Below are 25398 nucleotides of genomic sequence, written 5' to 3'. Positions count from 1 at the left end.
GCAGCAAAACTTATTTTAGCCACCTATGTAAAAAAAGAAATCAAAAGCAATTTCAGTGTATGCTATATTTAAAAAATGTTCACAGCTCTATCGCTCTCTTCAAAGCTTCAAAGCTGCTGGGCTACCACTGCCCATCAGTCAATCAGTTTGTGTTATTGTGGGACTTTGGTGAAACTGAACTTATCCTTTTAAACGCCAAAGTCACACAATAACACAGACAAACTGATCATGGCTGCAGAAGACCAGCAGCTCCCAAGCTTGGTAAGCCAAAATTACTGTTTTTGCAAATGGAGTCTGTTGGCTTTGACAAGATCAGAGATGGGGAAAAGGCATCCCCATGGGAACAGGTTGTCTCATGGGAGGGTAAAGTGATGAAAATACTCTTACTAGCATACACTTAGACTAAAAGTGGTTAAAATACATACATACATACATTTGTTGCTGCCCCCTGTCCACAGCAGCACATTGCTTAACTTCCAAGTCCTGCCTGCTTCTCCAAACTAGGGGTGGGCCAGCTGACATCTACTGTATGTAATACACTATGACTAAGAACTTCATACAACCCCACTTCCAAAAACCTCTATTAAAGTGGCTTCAGCTGATGTTTGAGATGCATTTTTGCACAGAATGTTGTCCCTTCATCTTTTAGTGTGTAGTCACATTAGGAAGAGAATGACTGATAACTCTCACATTTTCATATAAAGTGAGTGCTGTTTTAAGGAAGTACTAAAAAGGAATAGAAATGTGTGGTAATTCTCTTGATCGGACTCAATGCAGAAGAGGTGTCTGATAGACTTCACTGACAAATTGAGATATATGATTGTACAGGCAACAGTTAGGACATATGTAATGTTTTTATATGTTATAAGTACATTTCACACAAGGCTTTCAAAAGTCCCCGAACAAAGGTCACCAATGATTTGCAATCAAAATGATTCAAGACATGGGTGTAAAGAAAGACTTCTTTGAAGTTCTGGCCAAAAGTGTATCATATGAGACCACTCCTGACTGGCTTTGGCCTTGTAACCTTATACATGTGCCAGTGAGCCAGTTAGCTGAGCCCCAGTCCCAGAAACGCTCTTTCAACTACAGCTTTACAGCTTTGTTCAGTTTTTGTGACACACTGTTTTTTTTTTCTTTTTATTTTGTCTTATTAATGCTGGGTTTTTGGCAGCAAGTTTGCTTTAAAAATTTGACAGCTTGGCTTGGTGTCACACATGGATCTCGGGCGTCCTCGGGTTGTTCAGCACATTTAATGGTAGTTTGAAGCTGGCCTTTTCTGAAAACAAATCAAAACAAGTGTCTTTTGTTTTGGGTTTGATAGATCAGGCACAATGGGCTGAGGAGGGTAGTTTAGCAGTGGGAATAAGAGTGGGGGTGAGTATGTGTGTGCTTGCGTGATTGTGTCTGTGTGTGTGTATGTGTATGTGCAAACGCACATGTGCGTGTATTGGCCTGGAGAGCCCGAAGATCTGCCCTACTTTCAGGCTAGTATTTCTTTTGTTAGCATTCAACAACTTCCCTTGATATGTTGATGGTGGGTCTGCATCTAAGACTCACGGAAGCTGTACTTGTTGAATGTTAACAAAATAATTGTTGTTTTATCTTTGTTAAAATGACATGGTGCTCCAATGTTTAGAGGAAGTACAATAGCAGAGACATTTATCTGTGAATATGGACAAAGGAGCCAAATATTTTGTTTCAGCTTTGTAGAAAGACTTATTAAAGAAGAAAACCTCTATGCAACAGTATGCAGTGTAACAGAGGCTTGTCAGACCTGGAGATGAGGGAAGTCTCCATAGTCAGAGAGTAACAGTGCTGGAAATCTCTGCACATGGTTATGCACATGCATATTTGCACTTCACAAAAGTGGCAAAATAGAAGAATAAGTTAATACATTTAAGCTAATATGTATTTGTCTAGCCTAGATCCGTGGCATAATAGAGACTATAAGCAAATACATTATATAACAAAGGAAGCTTTATTACAATTCGGGTAGTAGTTTTGGCCTGAGGGTATATGCAGGTATACAGAGCATACCAACCTCTTTTTCTGGCCATTTACAGTACACCCACCTATTAGCCAAAAAAAACACTGGAATATATAGAAGAGTATACCTACTTCCTCCTCTGTAACATACCCTTCTACCTAGTAGTACGCTCACCTTATCAACTACCACTACACTACTGGTTCGGACCATCAGTTCTCTCACGTTACATTATATTATGCTCAGCAAATGAATTGCTGAGGCCTCGGAGCACAGTGACATCGCTTAAGATTAGTTGGACGGGGCAAGAACTATGGATTTATACAGAGAACTGGTACAGTTTTGCAGGCAGGGCCCTGTTCATTCCTATGCAAGTTGCTCAGCAGTGCAAAAAGCCAAATCTAAATTTCTGCGGTTTGAAATTACCCAGATCTTCCCCGTCCATAGTCCATAGAGCATCAGTGGCATCATGTGATGGACCCGAAAGTTGTAATTCCACATTTGGCCACTATGTAAACTTGGCTTCAAAGCCCAGCGCTGGTCCTGGGGGCTTGGCAAGAACCATGAGTGGGTACGACTACAGCCGGAATGGCGGCTCAATGTTGAACCTGGAGAATGGTCTTTACCCTGTGATGGATGTTTACAACAGACTGTTTGGTTTATGAATTTACTGTTTGCTTTCATTTTATCTTCCAAATAATTGGTCTAACCTGAGGGTCTGTTTACAGCCTGTGTAGCCACTTGTGTTAAGGACATTCTGACCTATTTTTAGCAATGTAGCTGCAGTCTGAGATCTGCAATTACTTTGCACAGTTTAAAGTTAATGCCAGAACTACAAGCTTAAAAAGTTGCAAATGTCAGATTACTATAAATCTCTCATGAGATACTTTTTTAAATCTCTCGTTTATCTCTTTTCCTACTGATATGAAGCAGTTTTTTAAGAAAAAACTAGATCATTAGTGAAATACATATAAAACTTTGCCCTTGACTGAGATATTGCAATGCATGGCAGCCAGAACAAGAATTATAGCTATGCTTTCAGATGTTCCTTTTATGGTTTGTAGGATGTAAAATCTTAATCTCTAAATGTGTTTACTTAGCATGCAGTTGTGGTTCTCACAGTCACATCCGATCCACGCTGAAGAACCTTCCATTTAGGATTCCGGCTCTAAGTCCATCTTTGATGAAAGGGCTTGGATGAAAACTAGCAGGCACTTGTCTGCCGTCTACTACCACCGGCATCGGAGGATTCCACCACTAAGTCATGTGATTTACTCCCCAGCGCTGTACATTCTTTCGAATCTCCTTTCATCTCCATCCCGGTGATGAAAAGAACCACCATTAGCTCTTTAAGAGATAGTATTATACCAGAGCACAAGCAGTGATTTGCAAAGATCCCAATTATGCAGTGTAAACATCTGCATACCATTTGTACACTCATGTCTTTAAATGCCCCATCATTGTCTCTAAAAGTCACATTTAATGATATGAGCCAAAGGCAAATCGATGCACAAGCAAGTGAAAGCATCTCCAAAGCTGTTCATGTGATTTTACAGCACTGATCATTTGTTTAATCACATTATTGCAAAGCAAAGAGGAAGAGTGCGCAAAAGCATTTGTGCAAAACTTTTGAGGTCTGAGCGGCACAGAGATGCACGGCACAGCAGTTTGACTGGGTTTGGGATGGAGTTAGGTGCGTGAGTTGATGTCAGATGTAGCCATCCGATGTTGTTGGCCTAATTATGTAATAAAAGGGGCATAAATGCTTTGAAGTCCTAAGTGCAGTTGTCAGTTTCTTTGAAGGCAAATAGTAATTGTCATGTTCACTGCCTCACAAATCAAATCTTCTACACATGTTTCCTCCTCCCCGAAGTCAAAGTCTGTGCCCTCCTTTCTGCGTGTACACACACACACACACACACACACACACACACACACACACACACACCACAACAACCTTTACGGCAGCCTTGATCTCCTCACTATACAGGAACTGCTGGGCCCTCCACCCTTTAATGCCCTGCTTCAGTCACCCACATCTGGAGCTGGTCAAAGTCCTGAGGTCCCCAGGGAAAGACTTTGGTGCCCCCCAAAACGAAAAGTCCCAATCTGTCACTTCCTGGAATCCACAAGGGAATAAAAATGACCAGACATCCCTCTGCAAAGATGCACACACAGATTTTTAGATCCCTTCATGTTTTTCTTTTATCATCATTTGTATGAGAGTCTGTATGTGCTGCTGAACCTGAAAAAAACTGCTGATACAGAGCTGATATCATATGTATTTAAACTTTACTTAGCCAGGTGATCCTATTGTGCCTCATACTGTTTTAGTAACAGCATTGTGACATCTGTGGGTGTGTGAATATAAAAAAAGCTTCACCTTAAACTTACTGTACCATCAAGAGCCAATTCTTGCTATAAATACCAGTGTATCTATACTACAACTTTTCTCCCTCTCATATCTATTCACACCTTGCCTCTCAGCAACCTGATCTCAAAGAAATGGCGACATGACAAGGACCTCTTAACACCGCATTATGTGGTTGTATTATGTGTTAAAATTAGGTGCCGGCACCCGGTAAACAAGTTGTTTCCCCAGGTGCCAGCACGTAATTTTAACACATGAGTGGTTGCAGTTTTAAACATGTGGCTAACATCATGAAATGTTACAGTTTATTAGTTTTAAGCAGTGGTGTAGTGGAGGGTTTACACTGGTTTACAGGGTATACCCACCTTTGTTTCTGGCTGTTTACAGTGTACCCACCATCAGCCGAAAAGACACTGGAATACATAGAAGAGTATACCTACTTCCTCCTCTATAATCTACCTATCTACCTAGTAGTACACCTACCACATCTACTAAAAAAAATGGGTTAGGTTTAGTAAAAGATCATACAGGACGAAAGTACATTGCAACTTGACATAACTACGTCACAAAAATTCATATCACGTCACGTAACACAGGCTGTTCTTATGCACCGTTAGTAATTTTGCTACCAAAAGTAATGCACCAAAATTCGTACCCATCGCATGTAATCCTGAGCCAGTAATTTGTATATGACCCACGTAATTTGCAAGGCTCTTATCGCATGACGAATGCGCTGACAGGAAAAAAAATGGAAGCAGTCCAGAGAGGTCCTATTAGTAGGCAGGTTGGGGCAGTGGATGGGACACAAAACACAAAACTTTTCCCCTGGACTTTCCCCAGGAGACAGGCATTCGCAACTGTGTGAACGTGAGTCATTTTAAGGTACATCCTCAACATGATTCTTTTCCTAAACCTAACCACATTTTACTTGCCTAAACCTAACCTCTGTAACTTTATTTTACATAATTTTTGGGGCGCTAATTTGTAGAATATCATATGAACTGTTGTATGAGGATACAATGTGTAATGCGATGTTGTTACATAAAGTATACAAAGTTAAAAAAAAACAACAACTCAATTTTCAATTTTGGTTTCACACAGGAAACGAACAGCTGTCTCCTGGGTGAAAGTCCTGTGTCTCGATTCAACGCTGGGGGACACACATATGAAATGGGGGTTTTGGGGTCCTCCGCCATAAAAAAATTTTGAGCATCAAACACTAAGTTCCCTGCATTCCTGTGAATATTTCTGCACCGTTGTTTGTCTTTTTGCATCAATTGATGTCACAAATCTCTTTAATTTTGTCCAAATAAAAGTCAAAATGAAAGTCCACTGTTGTTTTCATATTCTAAATATTGATATTGAGGTGGACATGTCTCATGTCCCCCCCTAACACTTTTATTGGCCTTGTTTCCATGGTGCTGACAGGTAATTTTAACACATTATATGCCATCCTCATGTAATGCGGCATTCAGAGTTCTTGGTCATTTTGTGTATTTCTGTAAGATGAGATTGCATAGAGACAAAATGTTGGACAGAATTTAAGAGACAGAACAGCTATAGAGCATGTAATCTGGTATTTATAGCAAAAATCTGCCATTGACGCTACAGAAAGTCTACAGTAAGTATTTCTATAAGACCAGGCTGGTCTATGTATGCACTTTGGCTGCATGTGTATGTCTTAATGAATGGACGTGTCTCAGGGGAGTCCATTCTGCCTTAAAGTGATAATAAAGGTAGGTTTTCCATAACATGATGAATCCTCCTCCAGGCTACAAATCCCTTCTTCCCAGTCATTTAGATAGTGAGCTGGTCCCACTAGATGTTATCCCCCCCCTTGAAGTTCAAACTCATGTTAAATGGCTTCCTTGTTCCTGTGCAATCTTTTTGACTACGGTGTTGAAAACCAGGTGACTTGCCCTCGGGCAAGGCTTTATAAAGTCACATCCTGCATGAGAGATCCTTGTGGGCTAGCCTGGGTGTCTCAGACTTATGTCTAAGAGGTTTATCAGCTCGTGCCTCGGAGATTAGTCAGTGCTTACTATCAGGATAATTCCACTTCAAACTGTACTTTTCAAGCCATTTTAGTGGCTACTCACTCCTCTTGAAAATGCAAAGCTAGAAATGAAAGCCTCACCAGGGTGTTTAAATGAATACATAACTTTATTTAAATAAATGCTTTGTCATAACAAAAAAAGACAAAGGTTAAAAGAGTACATAAATTACAAGTTGAATAAATATTACACAGTGATATTCACTTTAATAATTTGAGATTTTTTGTCTTTTTTTATTTTTTTGTTTTATGTAGTTCCAAATACTGACCATTTTATTTCCCACTATCCTCCTGCCACCGATGGGTCTATTTCACGGGTCCATGTCATTGGTTCGACAGCCCATTGGTTCGACATCCCATTAGTCCGACTGTCCGCGGTGCTGAACGGCTCGCGGCGGGCGTATGGTGCGCCGCGACCGGCTTGAGGCGGAGCAGGCTCACGGCTTATGTGTTTGCCACTTTCTTTTTCATTTTAACCCACACCATGATCTTTTCTTGACCCTAACCAAGTGGTTTTTGTGCCTAAACCTAACCAGATCTTAACCACAGGGCATCATGATGATTTCGGAACGGACTTCAGAACAATGAGTTTAATATGGTCGGAACAATGGGATGTCGAAACAATGGGCTGTCGAACCAATGGGCAGTTCCCCTATTTCACAAGCCAGTCAACACCAAATTATGAAAACCAATTGTATTGACTCATTACATCCAGAAAATGCTATGTACTCAGAGAAAAAGCTGTACTGTCGTTACTGTGCTACTGAAGTATGAAATGTGAATATGAGTTTAAACCAAGTAGGAGATGTGAAACCTGAGGACGTCATTACTCGCAAACAGGCCTTTTTTTTTTTAAGCCTGAACCTCAACCTGCAAAACAAACAAAAGGAACAAATACCTGAAACACTTAAGTATTCACACACTTGATTGACCCAGACAGTGAATGGTCCCAGATATCAGATATTTCCTTGGTTTTTTTTGTATTTTTTTTTTACTGAAAAGTAACTTGATACTCTGCTCTTGGTTTCGGTATTGCGTTCCCCAGATTTCCATGACTCCTTGTAACTGTTTTGCTAACTGTATCTAATGTCATGCAATTGGTGACCCCCATATCGGGGGAAGTGGCTAGGCCCTGATTATGACCACTGCCCATGGCGCTCACTCTTCCTCTTTCTTTTCCTCTCCATCTCTTTTATCTCCCCTCTCTATCTCAACTCTCATCTCTGTGCAATTGGCCATGAGAACATCTCTAGCTGCGTGTTACTTTAAATCTATTTTTCCCTAAAAGATGTTGCTGTATTGGAGGTCCCAGGCATGGGCTGCACAGCCCCTGTCGACAAATATTACCTCAAAGCACCACCTTTAAAAGGTAAGCACAAGATAACACAACATTTAGCTTTTGTGGCTGTTTTTTTTTTTTGTTTTGTTTTTTTTTTTTGTTTTGTTTTGTTTTGTTCCACCAACTTCATGATACCACATCTTAGGACGTTGTTGTGTGTCAATATCAATAGTGAGTAACTGAAATAAGTGCAAGCTGCTTTTTTTTCTCGAAAGTGGTAGTGGGGATTTGGTGTTGTAAGTGGGGCGAGGAGCCTTGATAAGATATTCACAACTGGAAGCCGTTCAGGATGCTAGGATGCACATATCTTTTTTTTTGTGTTTGTTTTGTTTTGTTGATTTACCTCCAAACATCCTTTGGCTTCCCCTCTCTGGCAATCATATACATTGGCATTCACATGAAAAAAAAGCAAGAATCTTAGCTTATTGGTTGTCAAAGGAAGAGAAGAGGGAGGTTTAACTGGCTGTGGCTACACAGCAGTTCCTCACACATCACTCTTGTCCAGAGTTGCCCCCCGAGGTACAGGCGTAGATTACAGATGGGTTCACTATGCATTGCTGACACCATTTACAGGAACTACCACATTCATTGTTCTTCTCTCAGAATTAAATCTAGACCTCTTGACCGTATCAAGTATCAGCTGCGACATAGGGGCGCTGGCTGAAAAAGGAAATTGCCCCGTATGATATCCATGTCACTTTCACGTCACAATTTAAATGTATTTGCATGTAGGAAGGCACTGTGACTTGCACACAGAGAAAGAACAACTTTTAAATGACCCTGTTATAACCTGTAACCTTTTTGTTTTGATCATGCTCTCCTTAGATGTATAACCTTTGCATGGAGGCATGTAAGCAGAATGGTTCCAGAGGGTTAGCTTCTTTGACTGCCCTGTAGTCTAATGACTGAGGGTCATTTTCCTGACAGGCTACAAGGACCTATTCAAATTCTTTACAGGCTAAAAATCTTTTTTTTTCCAAGCACAATTACATTGTTGTCATACTATGTTTCTACAGGAAAAACAACATTCAATAACTATATTTAAAAGTAATGTAATACACCATGGTTACACTGTAGTAGCAGTACTGAGGGGAAACCACTTGATAAAAGGAACATGGCTCAAAAGTGGGCGGTCTTTACTTCACTGAAGGCAAAGAAAACAGCACAAACAAAACCATACAAAACTACACTTCACACAACTGAATCAGAGAAGCAACTGGCCCGACTGGCAAGTTTGATTATGCACTCAACTCGAAAGATCAAAGTCAAACTTGAGTCCCATCACTTGAGCTGAAAACACGTATCTTTATTTCACCGGTAGAGTCAGCGCTCTCTAAGCTCTGTGTCGCCCTGCATGGCAGTGTCTGTTTAAATAGGCACAGTTGGCATATCAGGCTAGCTACATTGTCGAAGAGCCACTTACATAGGTTCATCTGTGATGATCTGCGTACTCATTTGTTTCCAAACGCTCCGTGTCCCAAGACATACTTTACATCGGTTATAGAGAAGGCCAGCCCCAAGACCACTTCAAGCGCTAGCAACACTTGTTGTGACAAAATCAAACAAAAGAGAAAGAAAAAAAAAGGACATTCTTTTTGTAATAGGCTCACTCCATCATACATCAACACAGGCAGATACATACCACACACACTCACTGTACACATACACGCATTCATGCACACATCATTTTGTGAAGTTACACATATCTAAGCAGGTTCCCCTATTCATAAGTGCTCTGACAGAACCACATACCCAGATAGAGTCAACTGTTACAGCATATCCCTATCTATTGTTTCTTTTTTTTCTTTTGGAAAACAGACAAGAAAAACCAAATTACTCTGCCAATTGTCAGTTCCACAGTGGCATCATGTTCCACAGCCGAAAACTGATCTGTTTTCAATCAAATGTGCCGGATACTTTTTTTTTTCTTCACAATGATTTTGTGTTAATTTTACATCATACAAAGTGTTGTATTGAAACCCAGCTTTTATAAAAAATATATCCATTATGTGCATATATTTTCATGGATCTGCAGCCAGGGGACCCGCCTCGTACAAGGGGTCCCATGAGCAATAGTCAAGGGATCTAGTAAATCTTCTGGGACTTTTCCCCTCATTCGGGATGAGTGCTTGGTCAACAACAGAAAAGAAAAGAAAAAAAATACAGGTGTCTTTTTTCAGCCTGTTCTTTCGTTTGGATTTTTTTTCTTCCTTTTTTTCATTTTGACAAAAAAAACAAAAACATCTTGAAGTGAATGGAGGGCGGAGCATACAGATGTGATTCAGAGAGGAGGCGTGGGCCCTGGGTCACGTGGTGGTTAGGGGTGGGGGGTTGTGGGGTCAAGGGTGGTCCTCCCCTTGTCACTCATTGTTGTTGCTGCTCTCCAGGTCTTTACATTGAATGTCCCCTCCGCTGTAGTCTGTGCCAGGGAGCTGGATGCCGTACTTGTCTACACACCAGCAGATGCCTCGTTTGCGGCCACGAGATGGCTTGCACTGTGGACCAGAAAACAAGATTGTAGTTTTGATAAAAACTAATGTAAGAGTTAGAAAAGGTGGCGAGGGTAAACCAAAAAGTTGCGCAGCAAAGTTTATTTGCACATCTTAGCAAACTACACTAAAAGCTTGGTGATATGACTACTCAAAGGGTGACTTGGTAAGCTACTGTAGCTGGCAAGCTAATGCTTAATCTGTTAGCCAGCAAGGAACATGTTAGTCAGTCATAATTGTCACAAAAGCTTTTCAAAATAGCTTACTTGCCAGCTGTCAGTTAACAGCCTTGTTAGCTCGTGGCTAACATGTCAATGACTTTATTGTAATGAAAGACTGTCACAGATTTACTTTCTGGCCACACACAAATCCACTGAAAGCAACTTCTTGTTTCAAAAGAGTACACTAGTGAAAAAAGGGATTCTAAATAAACTTAGCAATGCAAGGTCAAAGTATTTGGAAGGCTCTCTTTGTGCAAAGTGCAACAATGTTTCTGAAGAAAACCCACCTGCTTGCGTTTGAAGAATCCTTTTCTGTCACAGTTGGGAAGGTACAAAGACAGGGCCATAACACGAGAAGTGTCCTTCATTCCCTGAATGATCCCATCCAGTTTTCTCCTGCATGGACCCTTTGGGAGAAGATAGCACGGGGTTACAACGGCTGTGCAAAGGCACTGAAATACACCTTTATTACATTCAAAACTCAAAAGTGTATGAAGATTTAGCAATAACGGTGGAGCTTGCATCACTATTCTACACATGGTAGCTTTGAAGTTCAATCAACTAACTAATATTGAATACTTACAAATTCAGGCTCATGCTTGTCGATGGGCAGAGGGGAGTAGTCCAGGGGGGAGCCCATGGAGCGCTGCTTGCCGAGCTTTCTCTTCTGCTCCTTGCGCAGAGCGTGGACTTTTTTACTGTTCACAATGTCTTTGGGAAGGAGTGGCACTTTAGCTGGCTGCAGCTCCTCTGTAATCTCTGTGGTTATGGTGTCCTCATGTTCCCGAGACTCGCGATCTGCAGTGGAGTAAACTAAAATGGTCAATGGTCAATTATAATTATAAATAAAAAATTAATTTTTTTTTACCTATAACAAAGCTTTATACTCAAGCATTGACATCTTTATATATGTTGGATTAACTCCTCATAAGCAGATTATTTACAGTAGAATAAAACATAATGTGAGAGAGTGTTTGGCACTGGCCGACAAGTTGTGCCTGCCCACTGCTGGAAATTAAATGGACTAAATAGAATTCCTTCACTCAAAGCTCCAACTCATAACAAGCTGCACGTTATCCATGTTGGCAAACAGTTCAGTCTCCTTAAGGCCAAAACACACCGGCGGCGTCATATGACGGCGGCGTCACTGACGCAAGTCAAGTGCCGCCTCCAACACACACAAAAAGCATCGCGCTGCGGGGCGTCAACAGGATTTCTATTGCACACTCCAGTCCGCTAGGCTGGGAAGTACAAAATAGCGCTTTTTCAAGGGTGGCAACGCTGGAAAAACAGGACAATAGCGTAAAGGCGTGCGGTGCGGCACGTCGACACACGTCGAGCTGCCGCCAGTGTGGGTTTGTAAATAGAAAATAATGGTGGCGGCTGTTTTGACGCGCGTCGTACGCCGCCAGTGTGTTTTGGCCTTTACACTTCCAATAGACATTGGCATACATTTTTTGGAGTCATGTTTCTATCCAGGTCACAAGTGTAAGTCAAATATTCACTATCATTTTAGCTCTGTTTTGGTCTCTACAAACTCCTGCAGGGTATATAGCAAAGAAAAGCTTCATTATGTTCTCACGATGGTTGCAAACTTTACTTGTCTGCTGTTTGATGATGGGCAGGTAGTGTACAGTGGGTTTCTCAGGGCATTTTTCTTATGAACAGCTGCCTGCCGCACATGGAACCAAGACTGATGAGAACTGTGAGACTGAAACTAAACAGTAAAGTTGGCATAAAACCAAAACAATGAGCTAAAAGATGCAAAAATGCTTCGAAGAACTGAGGGAAAGTGCAGTTTTGGGTGATAGCACAATCTTTTTCACAATGCGCATAGTCATTTGATCCATTGTTGATATAAAAACACTGATTTATGCAGCTTTAAAAGAAATTCACAAGCTCATAAGGTATACTGGGTAATTGCATCTATAATGGTCTTTGAGACAGTTCAATGTGTCTAGATTCAGTTGACTGCAAGAAGCAAGGACAATTCAAAAGTGTGATGCTTGATCCCATTTTTGGTAAAATGGTAATTGATAAGATATCAAACTCGAGTCACTATCAAGATCCCGAAATCTGTAATTAAAAGTGTCAGAAAAAGAAGCTCTTTGTCATTGTACTGCTTTTTAATGTGAATATTTCCCCATGTTTGTTTATATAATCTCCAGCATTACTTTGTGATGGAACTTGTCTTAAAATTTAATGTGAACTAGAACATAAAATTCAGGAATGTAAAATGTCTCTGTAAAGGGTAATGTCTGATCTAATTACAGTCTTCATAGACCCATAATCAAGTATTACGAGGAACCAGTAAAACGGAGAGACGTGATTTATATTTGCAATATCTTTGCAGTCACTGAAAAACAAATCTGCATAAATCAGAAATGTGAAGTTCTGCAGCTTGTTAGTGTTTCCCACATAAATACAATACCAGGTGCTTTTCCCGGGGTTTGTGCCACCAACTGTTGCTTACCATTTGTTTATAGAGGAGGGGAAGCTGGAGCTCTGATCAACAGCTGATGAACTCTTTCAGCTCACAGAGGAGTTTAAACTCCCACCAACCCCAACTTCCAACCCCCTTACTCTCTACTTACAGCATTGTTAAAAAGTAATGCTAAAACATCGACGTAGGATGAGTTAGAGCTACAAATGTCTTTTAATGTCCTTCATATATCAGTGAGACATGTTGGTCTTAAAGCTACTTGCACATAAATACAGATGCACAGACACCAGGCAGCACATATTTATGAGCATACAGGCCTCTGCAGCTTGGGAAAACTGCATCACATGTTGCACGACTGCCTACACAGTGCCTGGAAAATTTGCTAACACGTTATCTGGACTGCTAAACTTCAGCAGGGACTAACAGGCCTCAGAGTGTCGTAACTTAACAGCGACGTGTCCCACATTAAACTGATTCAAATGTCAAGCTGAGGAAAATCCAGTTGCTCTGAGGACTCGTATAAATGCTTGTACATTTCTGTCACATTTTATGCGATTCTTAGACGTAATTTCAGCTCCCCCAGGGGGCACTATGGTCTCTTGATAGGATGTTCACAGGTTGAGGTCCTTTATCCTTAACCTAGCCCCCTCCCTCCCCTCCTCTGCAATGTTTGGGGCTCAGCCTCTTAAGCCTGGACCCCCAGCCAGAGGTTCTTTGAGGCCACAGAAAGAAGCCCTCGGCTCCCCCCCCCCGCCCCCTTGGCTTAGCTGTACCATAAGTACAGAGTTATTGTGGGGACTTTGCCAGGCCCCAACTGGCCAAAGCGATGGTGCCAGTGGATGACCCTGGTTATATTTATCTGACAAGGAAACCCGCCGTGGTGCACAGGGCCAGACGCACTGAACCAGAGAGGAATGTTGGCTACGGACTACAGGCGGACTGCTGCTGAAAGACAAATCAACTTCCGTACAAGTATACGGACAAAAGAGAATAAGCTGGAAAATGTGATTTAACAAGTTGCCATAATTCCGCTGACGGCCTGTTAGTACACAACCACCGTAGAGAAAGGCACTGAGACGTAACAAGGACACGAGCTCCGAGAAACTGATGTTCAAAGAGCCTGACACAGCATGAGCGTCTGGAGTCCTCGGAAGGGGAGGGGTGGGGGACGTGGGGTGGGGGTGCAGGGTGATTACCAGAATTGGGTCTTTGGCTTCTGCGCTGCACTGCCGTCTCTTTGAAATTAATCTCACAACTCATGACTTGGCAGGCCTTGGTTTGTGTTTAGATATGTCCTTGTGTCTCCCCGCTCAGACTACGAGGCTATTACTTGCTATAAATAAATACGTCAAACGAGCATTCCTGTGTACACTGTGTATGTGACCACTGTGGAAAAACTCTTCATTTCTCCTGTACAGTCCAATAATTTCTCAGGACACTTGATTAAAATGCCACATATTTGGCACCAAAATATGCTGTTGAAAATAAGGGCTGTTTTTTTTTTTTTTTTTTTTTTTTAACGTGCATTCTTGTTTCATGTGTAATCTCATTTGAGCACATAAATGGCCAGGCTAAGAAAGGTCTGAGCCGTGGCACATCAATTATATCCACCTTACAAGTCAGTCACTTAGAGAAAATGTCTCTTTCCAGAATGGTGTTAGAAACACAGGAAAGATACAGTTTTTCTTCTGCATGTTAAAAAAAAGATGAATCTTTTGTGGAGACAATGGTGTCTGACTTCTTTTCTCCTCCGCTCACAAAATAACCAGATTCATCTTTTCTGAAGTGGGCTCTTCGGCGTAGCCACAAAAACTCAGTTTTTCCATGCTCAGGGTACCCAGCTTGTAAAGGAGGCTTAGAGGGTCTGTGTTTAACTCCTGACACTTAGCCAAGACGCTGGATGGGAGCCAAGTGAGCCAAGTCATGTGCAGCTCTTCCATTCAGCTGAGCCCAAAGCTGTGCTGCTATCTCTCACTCTCTCTCTCTCTCTGCCCGAGCTAAAGATTTCATTAGGACGAGAGGAGCCGAATAGCCAAAGGAGGTGCACCTGATACTTCTCTGTTTAAAAATTAACATCTGCACACAATTACGCTTCATGAATATCCCAAGTTTCTTACGGGCAGCAGTCCAAGCATGAAAGATAAGCTACCCCTTCTTTGGATTTTTCTCTCCTCTGGATCTTTAAGACTATGATAATACCATTTAGATTACCAAAAAAAGCCAGGACAATAGATTCTTCAGCCTTTTATTGGATTCCCCAGCATTACACCACGTTTGCTATGTCCAGCCTTTGATTAAGTCCGTCTCTGTGCTGCATCTGAAATTACATCTTTATAAGATGTAAGAGAGTCATGAATAGAGGTGCTGTTTAATCGCAACAGGGGGTAGGACAAGATAATGTGGGGATAAATGCGCCTGAGGGCCATTGTCATATAAAGCACGACGTTAGTAAGCCATCCTTCAGCCTCAGACTGCCTACACTACTTAATATTTGAAAGCAAAGCCATGGCCTGATAACCCTGCAGTTTCTAGAGCAGAAAGGGAGGTGTGAACAAACCAGAGGAGTTGTACAAGTCAAGGAGAATGTATGTGCAGCAGCATAAAAGTTAGGCCCTGGAAACCAAAGGAAAATGGATCACTGAGGCTTTTTAAATTTGTCACAAACTTACTAATGCAACTCTGAGAGCAAAGTTACTTGCAGATAAAATTACACTGGAGTTAAACCTTATGGGATGGATGGCCAGTTGCATTTTCAAAATGTGACAGATCCGATACACCCTCTGCACATGACTTGACAGCAGTGCACAAAGGCCGGTTACATGAGAAGACTAAGAGACTGATGACTCCAAACCAGTTGGAGCAGTAAGAACATAAAGGCTTTATCGAATGTTCTGTCCATGACTTGTGTATACAGCCCCCAAGTGTAAGGGAATTATTTTCTGACCCTTATGTCCTATTGCTTCCGTGGTATTTCTGTAGCTCGGCCCTGTGCGTAGTCTCAGTCAGCTTCTGAAAAATGCAGGAAATAACGCTTCCCATGGTATTGTGCACGCAAAATATGTTCATTGCAATCAAAAAGTTTCCTGCTTTTCTGAATGCATGGTATAAATAGCAACAAGAACAATTCAAGGATTGTAAATCACAAAACAGGACTTATGAGAGGATGCAAAATCTTTCCAAGAGGGAAATGCTGGTGTAGGTAAGCAAACTGTCTGACCTGTTTACAGTCTCTTCCACGGCCCAAATCAATGCTCGATTCATGTTGAAAAGCAGCATTATCAGAGCAAGGCGCACGGCTCTTTTACTGTACATTCCTAATTTTGGTTTGAGGTCTCGTCCTACATCAGAGTTTGGGTTTTCAACAAGCCACATGGACGGACGCAACCTCTTTTTGGGTCACCATCACCACAGCACAATTGCTGGGTGTGACGATGTTCTAACTCCCCAGTGGCAGGAGCAGCTATTTTGGCGAGAGTTGAGCGCTCCTGGGTGTACTGTACAAAGCTGATCTCCCAGCAGCATTAGAAGGAAACATCACAGCAGGAGAAGAACTTCAACATTGATTAATTAGTTTTGGGTTTGCAGTATAACAGCATGAATAAAAGCACATCTGAGAATGAGCAAATTGCCGGTTTATGTACCATGATACAAACACATTCTGAGGTAACCTATTGGAATGCTTTTAAGTCACCAAAACTGAAAATCAATTTTTATCACGGTAACTACCTCACATGATATTTGATGCTAAAAGATTCACAACAGTAAAACTAAAACTGCTTTAAAATGGAAAATGTATGTTTCATGAAAACAATAATTTAAAGTGTTAGAGGTTTTTGTATTTACAACTTTATTCTCTTTCATGTCTGCTTAAATGATGCTACCTTGCGAGGCAGCTGAATTTGGGAAATCACGTGAGAATTCCAAGATCACATGGTAATCCAGCCCTGATTTGCCACCTATGCTGCGTCACATTTACCTCGGAAGTCTGAGCTCGGAACTGGGAAGGATGTCACACCCAAGTTGACCGTGTTGCAGTACAACAAGTCGGAATATCAAGACGCCGTATGCAATACCAGTTCTGGCTAGGTTAGCCATTATTAGTAATACCAGTTGGTAACAACACATTAAGCTGCATTTTGCAAATACAAACACAGTAACAACATGTCCACAGATAGAAGTTGGACAGGACTGTGTGTATGACTGCTTTAGTGAGACACAAACAAGGCAGAAGTGCTGATTAACGGTATAATACCACAGCTTTCACTACTGTTGATGAGTGAAGCATCCATCTTGAATTTCGAGGTCAGAGTTGGTGAGGTTCCTCTGACTTTCCCAGCTGGATAACTGACTTCAGGGGGCATTCCAGTTGGAATTTCCAACTTCCCAGTCCATATGGAGCACACTAATAACCTGCCCTGGATAGGTCCCGCGGTAGAAGTGGTACTGCCAAATCTCTAACAGTGGATACATTTCTACCTACCAGGACAGGGCACAACAAAAACTTAGCCTGTCTCACATTCTGAGACAACACCAACATTTCAGAAAAGTCCCTGGAGCTTCTATTGTTTTCAAAATTCTAAGAAACTCAAGAGGCCTATTTCTGATCCCTTCTCGCACCATGCTAACATGTAACCAGGTGTTGGAGGTGAGATTACAGTACACAGGTCAGGTGTAAACACGTGACATCATTTTAAATCCCAGCATGTGGTCATCCTTGACTTTATTGAATCACATGCTCCTCACATAGAAAGACTGCAGCAAGTGCTGATTTCTTTCACAGCTGTTGCCACCAGCAGGCTAGGTGTCAGTGACCAATAAGCTGTACAAATACCACTGTAAAGTTTTATAGGAAGAAATCAGGCAAGTGTGCCAAAGAGGCTATGAGATTGCCAGCGACAGCTCCACTACTCTGGACTGTCCCTATGATCATACTGTGCCTCAAAGTGCTATGTGCAGACAAAACCAGTTCTACATCAACAGTATCAATGTCACATCTAAGAAACCGGGTTCTCTACATTTTCTTGGCATCACATTTTCCATGAATTGCGTGCTTCTTCTCCCGAAGTCCTCATGTGATATCTTGACAAAATGACCTTTCAAAATAATTCTCCCTAGCACCTGCAACAGATCAGTTGCAGCATGCTAAGCTTTCACTGCACTGTCTCAGATGTTCAAGGTGAGACGGATGGAAAGCCACATACAGTCTTTCCTTTCGCATGAGCCCATCATGAAGTTGTCAGGCAGCTGGGGCCACACGTGACCGGGGCTATATCGAACGTGGCATGTCTGTATGAGCACGCAACGTCCACAGCAGACAGAGTACGGTGGCTGGTTGTCATTAGCCTGAGTGTACGGTCGGAGAGAATCAGCGTTTTACCACTCGCTTTAGTTTCTCAGCTACGACCCAACAACCAGCTGTGTCAGTGAGGCTGCGGACATGGAAAAAGCAGATGGTGATCCTCAAAGTTGAATAGCTTTCTAAAAGTATGTGATGACAAGTGATTCTGTATGGTGCTTAGACATGAGAACGCAGTGTGACCATACATATGTGAAGTTCTCTGGCAAACATTAAGAATCACAAGTCTGCAGTTGCTTGACTTACTCATGATTGTAAATATCAATGACAAAGACGTGACATGTGAAAAATCACCAACTCCGAAGCTGTCTGGCAACAAGTAAAAACTGCATCTACACATGCAGAGAGCCAAGAGAAATGTAAAGCATTAAAGTTGTCAGGAAAGGCACCAGGCTTCCTGTTGCTATGCTAATAAGGGGCATAGTATTTCTGTCCGTGAGTGTGGAGTATTCTGGATTTGGAACCACTCCCTAATCATCTTTTGTTTCTTGGCAAAGAACAATCTGTTAAAACATAAGGCCCTTTCAGAAGCTTGAAGGACGAGGGGCCCGCTGCTACAGTATGAAGTCATATCTGTTGGCAAGCTTTACAGGGTCTGATTCACTTGTAGGGGGCTAACAAAGTCTGAGTGCCCCCACAGCACATGCCACCTCCTGTGCCTTACAATCCAAGCAACCCCTGGGATCACAGTGCAAGAGCAAAATGTGAATTAATGCACTGGCGGGACACGAACCCAGACGCAGCGCGATGGCCAGGATTTTTTTTTCTTACGCGAGCAGTGAAGGGAGGGGGGGGAGTGTGGGGGGGCTGTAGGATAGCAAAGATTCCTCTCTCCCATTGTTTGGCTGCCCCAGTCAATATTTAGTAGGCTGCGGACACTTGAGCTCCTCCTCCCTGTGTTTGGCTTGCTCAGCTGGTACAGCACACAGACAGCTGCAACCCCACACCACAGGAAACCAGAAGCTCACCTCACCAGTGCCCATCCGCGGAGCTGTTTGACAGAGGGCCCTTGAGAGGAAAGAGAGAGCCAGAGGCATTCTGCTGAATCACTGCGTTGTGACTGAGCGCCCATGCAATGAATGCACCGCCAGAGGCAGGAAAAGATGCTCTGATTACCTCTGTGGGCCAACAAAGAAGTCAGGTTCTGTGTGTGTTTTTGTGTGTGTGTGTTTGCATAGCCAGAGTGAGACAAAACTGCCTGAGGTGTCATCATTCACAACAATCACACACAATGCACACCCAGACACCCACACAGCCCCGCCCAAGTATACATAAGAGCAGACACACAAAACACACACACACACACACACACACACACACACAGAACTGAGAGCCTACCTTGACTTCCTTCCAGTTCACGATCAATGCTTTGCAAAACACAAGGTTTGCTGGGTATTTTTAGAACCACTGCATTCATGGACAAACCACATTGTGCTGTAATGTCATTAAGAGGAGAGGTGTTCTGCACGCTGGGTGCAAACAGCCTAATGACTCTGTCAACAGCCAAAATGAGCCCAGTGGCAGCCTATTTTATAGAATGAGGCGTGTAGCCAAACCCTTTGTGGTTACCACCTACTTATCTAGTTGTTGACAAGCTGCTAAAAGTCTGAGTGACAGTGAACCTCTCTGCTACACCAAGAAATACCTTAAATCATTCAAGGCTATTGGCTCTGCTCTCTCTCTCCCTCTGTCTGACTATCTCTATATCTCTTTTCTCTGTGTCTCTCTCTCTCACGCATACAGATTTAGTGGTAATCCGACTCTGAACACCACGCTAGGGGTAGCCTGCAGACCTAAATCTATCTAAATTCCGCTTTAACAAGACCAAACGTTTGCGGAGTGGCACCTCATTCCTTCCCATGTAGTCTATACAGTGGGACTTTTTCCTTATGTCTGGACAGATTTCACGTCTCAGGGTGCGAATGATATTGAAAAGGCAAAAAGAAAGAAAGAAAGAAAGACATAAAAGCTTAATGCGCTCTGGCGCGAGGATGGAAAATAGTGAGGTTTGACAGACACTTGTTACACTATGGTGGATATTAAAGGCGGTAATTTGCAGAATAAGCTCCACTTTAGGGGTTCCCACATTTTTCCTCTTATTATTCCTTACATAAATACACTATCGTGCGGTGCACAGACTCCTTTTCATAAAGTTTTTCACTCGGTTGAGACTTTTTTTTTCTAGCAGCGGTGGAACCTCTTAAGAGAAGTGCGTTAAATAATTCGCCTTCAGCTGTAAATATTTTAAATTGCCTGGATCCCTACAGCCGCTCCTGGATCCCGCTAGACCGCAGTTTGACAGCCTCTGCCCCGCGCTGGAAGCTCATCACAGCCGGGACACGCCATGTGCGTTCACCGCAGCGGAGCCGCCCGCAACAGATGAACCGGCACCGCGCGCACACAACCCGACTGCTGGTCCACCTTGTGTTGTTATTATGAGGAGTCATAATGAGCAGCCGAACACAACTTACAGCTGGATACTGACTGCGGCAACCAAGGTGCGTTTGTGTCCCTTCAAAGGGCCGAGAGGAGGAATAAGCTCTTGCAGCCAGTTTAATCAAGGCAGTGGATAAAAGTTAATCAGATGGTACCTCAAAGTGCCATCTGTCAAACAAACGCTCTGTCAGAGAGCACTGGTGGCGGCTACTTATGTTCTACAACACTGCATCTCATGGTGAGTAAAGGGACCCACCTGGAGTCTTTAGATGAAGCAAAAACACATAATCAATAATGCAATTTAACGACCAAACAATGATAGGATTTATCATGAAAGACAGTCGATTGTGGTTTTAATAATTCCTGCTCCATGCTGCCATCCCACAGCAGCACATAGCGGATCCCCACATGGGACAAGATGTCATCAAACACTGCTCCACTGAGGAGAGAGGAGACCCTGCTGTCCTGGACACTTTTGCATTGATGCGTCTCTAACTGCAGCCGTACACATTCTCAAGTCACCATTCGGTCCCAAGCATGCATTCAGTCAGCCAGCCGGTGCGCGTCTTACCTATGGGCGGGTGCGCAGGTTTGTATCCTTTCTCGTTGGTGCACACTCCCCTGCCGTGGAGAAGGGCGTGCAGGGGTTTCTCCTCCCCGCTCCTCGGCAGGCAGCGGAGGCCCTGGGTGCACGTCCCGGTGTAAACGCCGCACGCCTGTCCCTCAGACAGGGCGCATGTTAGGCAGCAGCCGCAGCCCGGCTCCTTGACCAGCTGGCAGCCGACCGGGACCGGAGGGCACATGGACAGCGCCTTCTGGTCACAAGGCTCGCACGGCACGTATGAGCCCAAACACCCGGACAGCCCCAAGATAAATGTCACCAAGAGGCAAAAACTCAGAAACATTGTTGGTGTTCTCTTCAGTTATAGCATAAACCTCAAAATGCGAAGAGGAGGGGGAAAAAAGTAGACTGGTCTAATGAGCACAATGCCTCAGTCAGATAATCCGATTTTTAAAAGCTAAAGCCAAGAGTCTTTATCCAAGAGTGTTGCTATCTGTTTCAAAAACATTAATTACAGGCTTTGCGCCGTGCACCCTGCAAAAAAGAGTTCAAATGAGCAATTACAAATATATGTGCTATTTTTTCCCGATGTGTCCTCTGCAGGAGCAAGGCTTTGCACAAAATCTCAACTTCTCTCCCCTTCAGTTTGGACTCCAGTACTTTCTCCACCAGAAGTTTCCTGAGCAGACTGATCAACTGGAGAGCTGCCTTGCCTTTTTAAAAACAGCCGAGCCCAAACCCCTAACTATGAATACGCTAAACAGCAGGGAAGGGAGGCGCACTTGTTCCACGGCTTGGCAGGCGGCCAAACATTTTTTTTTTTCAGCAGCAGGAGGATCGCTCTTTCACCCTGAAGGCTGAACTGATGCCGAGGTGCAAGAGGCAACAGCAGAGAGCAACGCAAAGCCTCATCAAAACATTTCAGCACAGAACACTCCTCAAAAGCTGCAGGCTTTCACTGTCTGTAGATTTGTAGCTTCTCGTTCTCCCCCCAGAAGATCTTTAAAGTGCTCCACACTGCAAAAAATGACATTCTCAACAAATCAAACGGACTCATTCTCTGCCATACAATCTTACTTGTGTGTAAAACAAGCTTTTTTTTTTTTTTTACAGTGTGTGAGATAATTATCCTGGAGATTCATAGAAACAGTCCAAGATTAGAAAGCCTCTTTACAGTGCCACTTAATTCAAGAAAGACCTAATGTCTCCCACTTCACCTCATCACAGAGCAGTATTAGTCCTTGATTTGAAAATAATGTGCAAATTCCACTTTCATGAGTTTACAAACATCTGAAACTTTTATTCAAGTCTCAAGGAAACATCATTGTCTTACATCATAAGTGTTCTCAAGACGAATCACCGGTAACCCCCTTCTTGAGTCATAAGTGCCTCATTGTCACGGGTTAGGGAATATCCTCAGTAAGAAAAAGCACGATGGAGACATGTGAAGTGCATTCATGCTTGGAACAGAAAAGAAAGCACCGACGTGACTGTGTGTGTTCATTATTGAATCACTGACTTATATAAGGGATGGAACAGGAAAATGGATTTGCAATTCTTCTTCTTCTTGGTCCAATTTACAGCTTTTCCACGCTGAGCTGTTTAGATAACACTCGCAGGGATACCTGCTCCGGTTCATAAGTCACCTGCACCTGTTGCTTCCATTGGACACCATTTGTGTTACAAATGTAGCCAGAAGGGAAATCCACCAACATGCACCCCCTCCCCTCTTTCTCTGTGTCACACACACAGACACATAGACACACAGAGAGAGACAGAGAGTCATGTGCAGGGAAGAAAGAAGGGAACAGAGAGAAAAAGGAGGGGGGGTGTCACGAACTTTGAGATTTGAGGCAACAGCCTGACAACTTAAGTGCAACTGGGCTCTATTATTTTATAGCCTGTATGCAGAATAATGCCTGATTGCTTCAGCGTGTGCTCTGCTCGCACCACATATGCACTCTAAATCAGCCTGGCCAGGGCTGTTATTCCCATCTCTGCAGCTTTCAGGGCAGATTTTTCTTCCCTAAGTAACAGCAGAGTGTCAGAAAGCTGTATCGGTTGTCCTTCCCATATCCACTCACTGCTTGATAAACGGCCACGGTCATTTCCTAAACGTGGCTATCATTTAATCTAACCTCTGCATTTGCAGGCTGAGGATCCATAGAGGTGATTTACTCACGTTAGTTTAGCAGCTGGCCACTAGAAGGCACTGTTAACAATGATAAACTCTGCAGAGGAGCTCTTGCTGAGACTGCTGATGCTGTTGTTCTTTTTGGGGGGACAGTCTCTGACCAAACTCTTACCTTTTCTTGCACTGGCGCTGAATGTTGGCAACTGCTGTGAATGATGATCTATAGACTAGTGAACATATAATGTAAGTTTTAGGCTACTATGATTGGTAGGCAAATGCATACTGAGAGTTGAGCAGACATGTTGTTTCATGTTAATAAATGAAAGACCACAGACATACTACATTTGTGCGTTTCATAAATCTTTGAACATTTTTAAAGTGATGTTCAGATTACATGTATATGAACTGAGTATCTTAGCAGAAGGAGGGGATGGTTGATGTTGTGACACCTTCATGAGATGGCTGGCAAGTTGCAGTGAGCAGCAGACCATTGTTTGAGACCAACAAAAGCAGGTATTTCTTAAACGTGACACTGGGACATTACCAGCTGCTTGTAGCAAAAAAATCGGCTATTTTTTAATGACAGGTCAGGATATTTCCAGCTGTGTTTGTGCCAACAAAAGCAAGTATTTTTAACGATACATCAGGACATTTCCAGCCACGTTTGTGCCAACAAAACAGTATTTTTAAACAACTCGTAGGGACATTTCCAAGCCATGTTTGTGGCGACAAAAGCAGGTATTTTTAATGACACATCGGGACATTTCCAGCCACGTTTGTGGCAACAAAAGTGGGTATTTTTAACGATACATCGAGACATTTCCAGCTATGTTTGTGGCGACAAAGCAGGGTATTTCTAAACAACACGTAGGGATATTTCCAGCCATGTGGCAACAAAAGCTGATATTTTTTTTTACAAGAGGTCAGGACATTTCCAGCTGTTTGTGGTGAAAAAAGCGGGTATTTTTAACAAGACGTCAAGACTTTTCTAGCAATTTGTGTGACCAAATGGTATTTTTTTTGAAAACATGTCAGGACATTTCCAGCCATGTTTGTGACAACAAAAGCAGGTATTTTATATGACATGTCAAGATATCTTTAGCAGTGTTTGAGGCGACAAAAGCAGATATTTTAACAAGATGTCAGGACATTTCCAGCCTTTTGCAGTGATAAAAAAGGGCAATTTTTTAACATCACATTGGGACATTTCTAGTCATGTTTTTGGCATCCACACTATGTATTTTAACCCAAAATATGTTTGTACCCCTAAACAAGTGGTTTCGTGCCTAAACCTAATCACACAGTAATCACAGTGTTTTCACAAAATTGATGCCCAAAGATATGTTAAGTTTCAACATATGCACTACATATTAAACGTACAAGTGTAACATATCTGTGGTTTGCAGAAAGGTGCCAACATGTATTCTGGTGACTGGACTGGTATTATCAATGAGCGGATAATATTGAAATGAATAATACATCATACATACATGAGATGATTTGTGTACAGAGTACTTGGTAAACAGGTGTGTAAAAAGCTGGAAAATATACAGGAAGTTAATCACAATGATGGTTTTTCCTAAAAATTATAGGAGAAAATAAGGCCAGCCAGCAAGTTGGTCTGGTTGTAGATCCCTGTGTAATTAGCCTTGATGGCCATTTCAGGCAGTATTTGAAATGATTTGTGTAAAAACCATAAAAAGCTGTGGGAGGCTTGTGTAGCCCCCATTTCTCTGAATGTCTACAACTGAGCCACAATAGCCACATTTATGGGAAATACGCAAAGTTGAAATAAAACAGAATTGTCCTTTAATGCCTACATTCGATGTTGTTCAACCCTTTCTGCTTCTTATTAACTAAATACCAGCAGTCATGGGTTGCACGTTGCTTACAGAACACATAAACTACTGATTTCGTCATGAGAATGTCAGCAATAAATGCCAAACATGCTAAGCCCTCATATGTGTAATGAAAACAGACATGTGTACATTTGTGATTTACTCGTGT

At 42.5% G+C, this 25398-nt stretch overlaps 1 protein-coding gene across 2 annotated transcripts; it reads right to left on the bottom strand.

The window, feature by feature from the left end:
• Positions 1 to 6870: 6870 nt before the first annotated feature.
• LOC125900228 (insulin-like growth factor-binding protein 5) lies at positions 6871 to 21980 on the bottom strand. 2 transcript variants are annotated; one of them, XM_049595138.1, is made up of 4 exons: positions 21267 to 21980; positions 11044 to 11273; positions 10748 to 10867; positions 6871 to 10245 (listed from the first exon to the last, which is right to left on the bottom strand). In XM_049595138.1, exons 1-4 carry the CDS (start codon positions 21598 to 21600, stop codon positions 10111 to 10113), a joined length of 819 nt encoding a protein of 272 aa, XP_049451095.1. In that variant the 5' UTR covers positions 21601 to 21980; the 3' UTR covers positions 6871 to 10110. The 2 variants fall into 2 exon arrangements, with proteins under 2 accessions (XP_049451095.1, XP_049451096.1); XM_049595139.1 differs by having other exon boundaries at positions 11044 to 11258; positions 21267 to 21975.
• Between the last annotated feature and the right edge of the window lie 3418 nt (positions 21981 to 25398).

The sequence above is a fragment of the Epinephelus fuscoguttatus genome, linkage group LG13 (assembly GCF_011397635.1).
Source record: "Epinephelus fuscoguttatus linkage group LG13, E.fuscoguttatus.final_Chr_v1".
Lineage (NCBI taxonomy): Eukaryota > Metazoa > Chordata > Actinopteri > Perciformes > Serranidae > Epinephelus > Epinephelus fuscoguttatus.
Note: the sequence above shows the minus strand (reverse complement) of the source record. Positions and strands in the feature narration are given on the sequence as shown.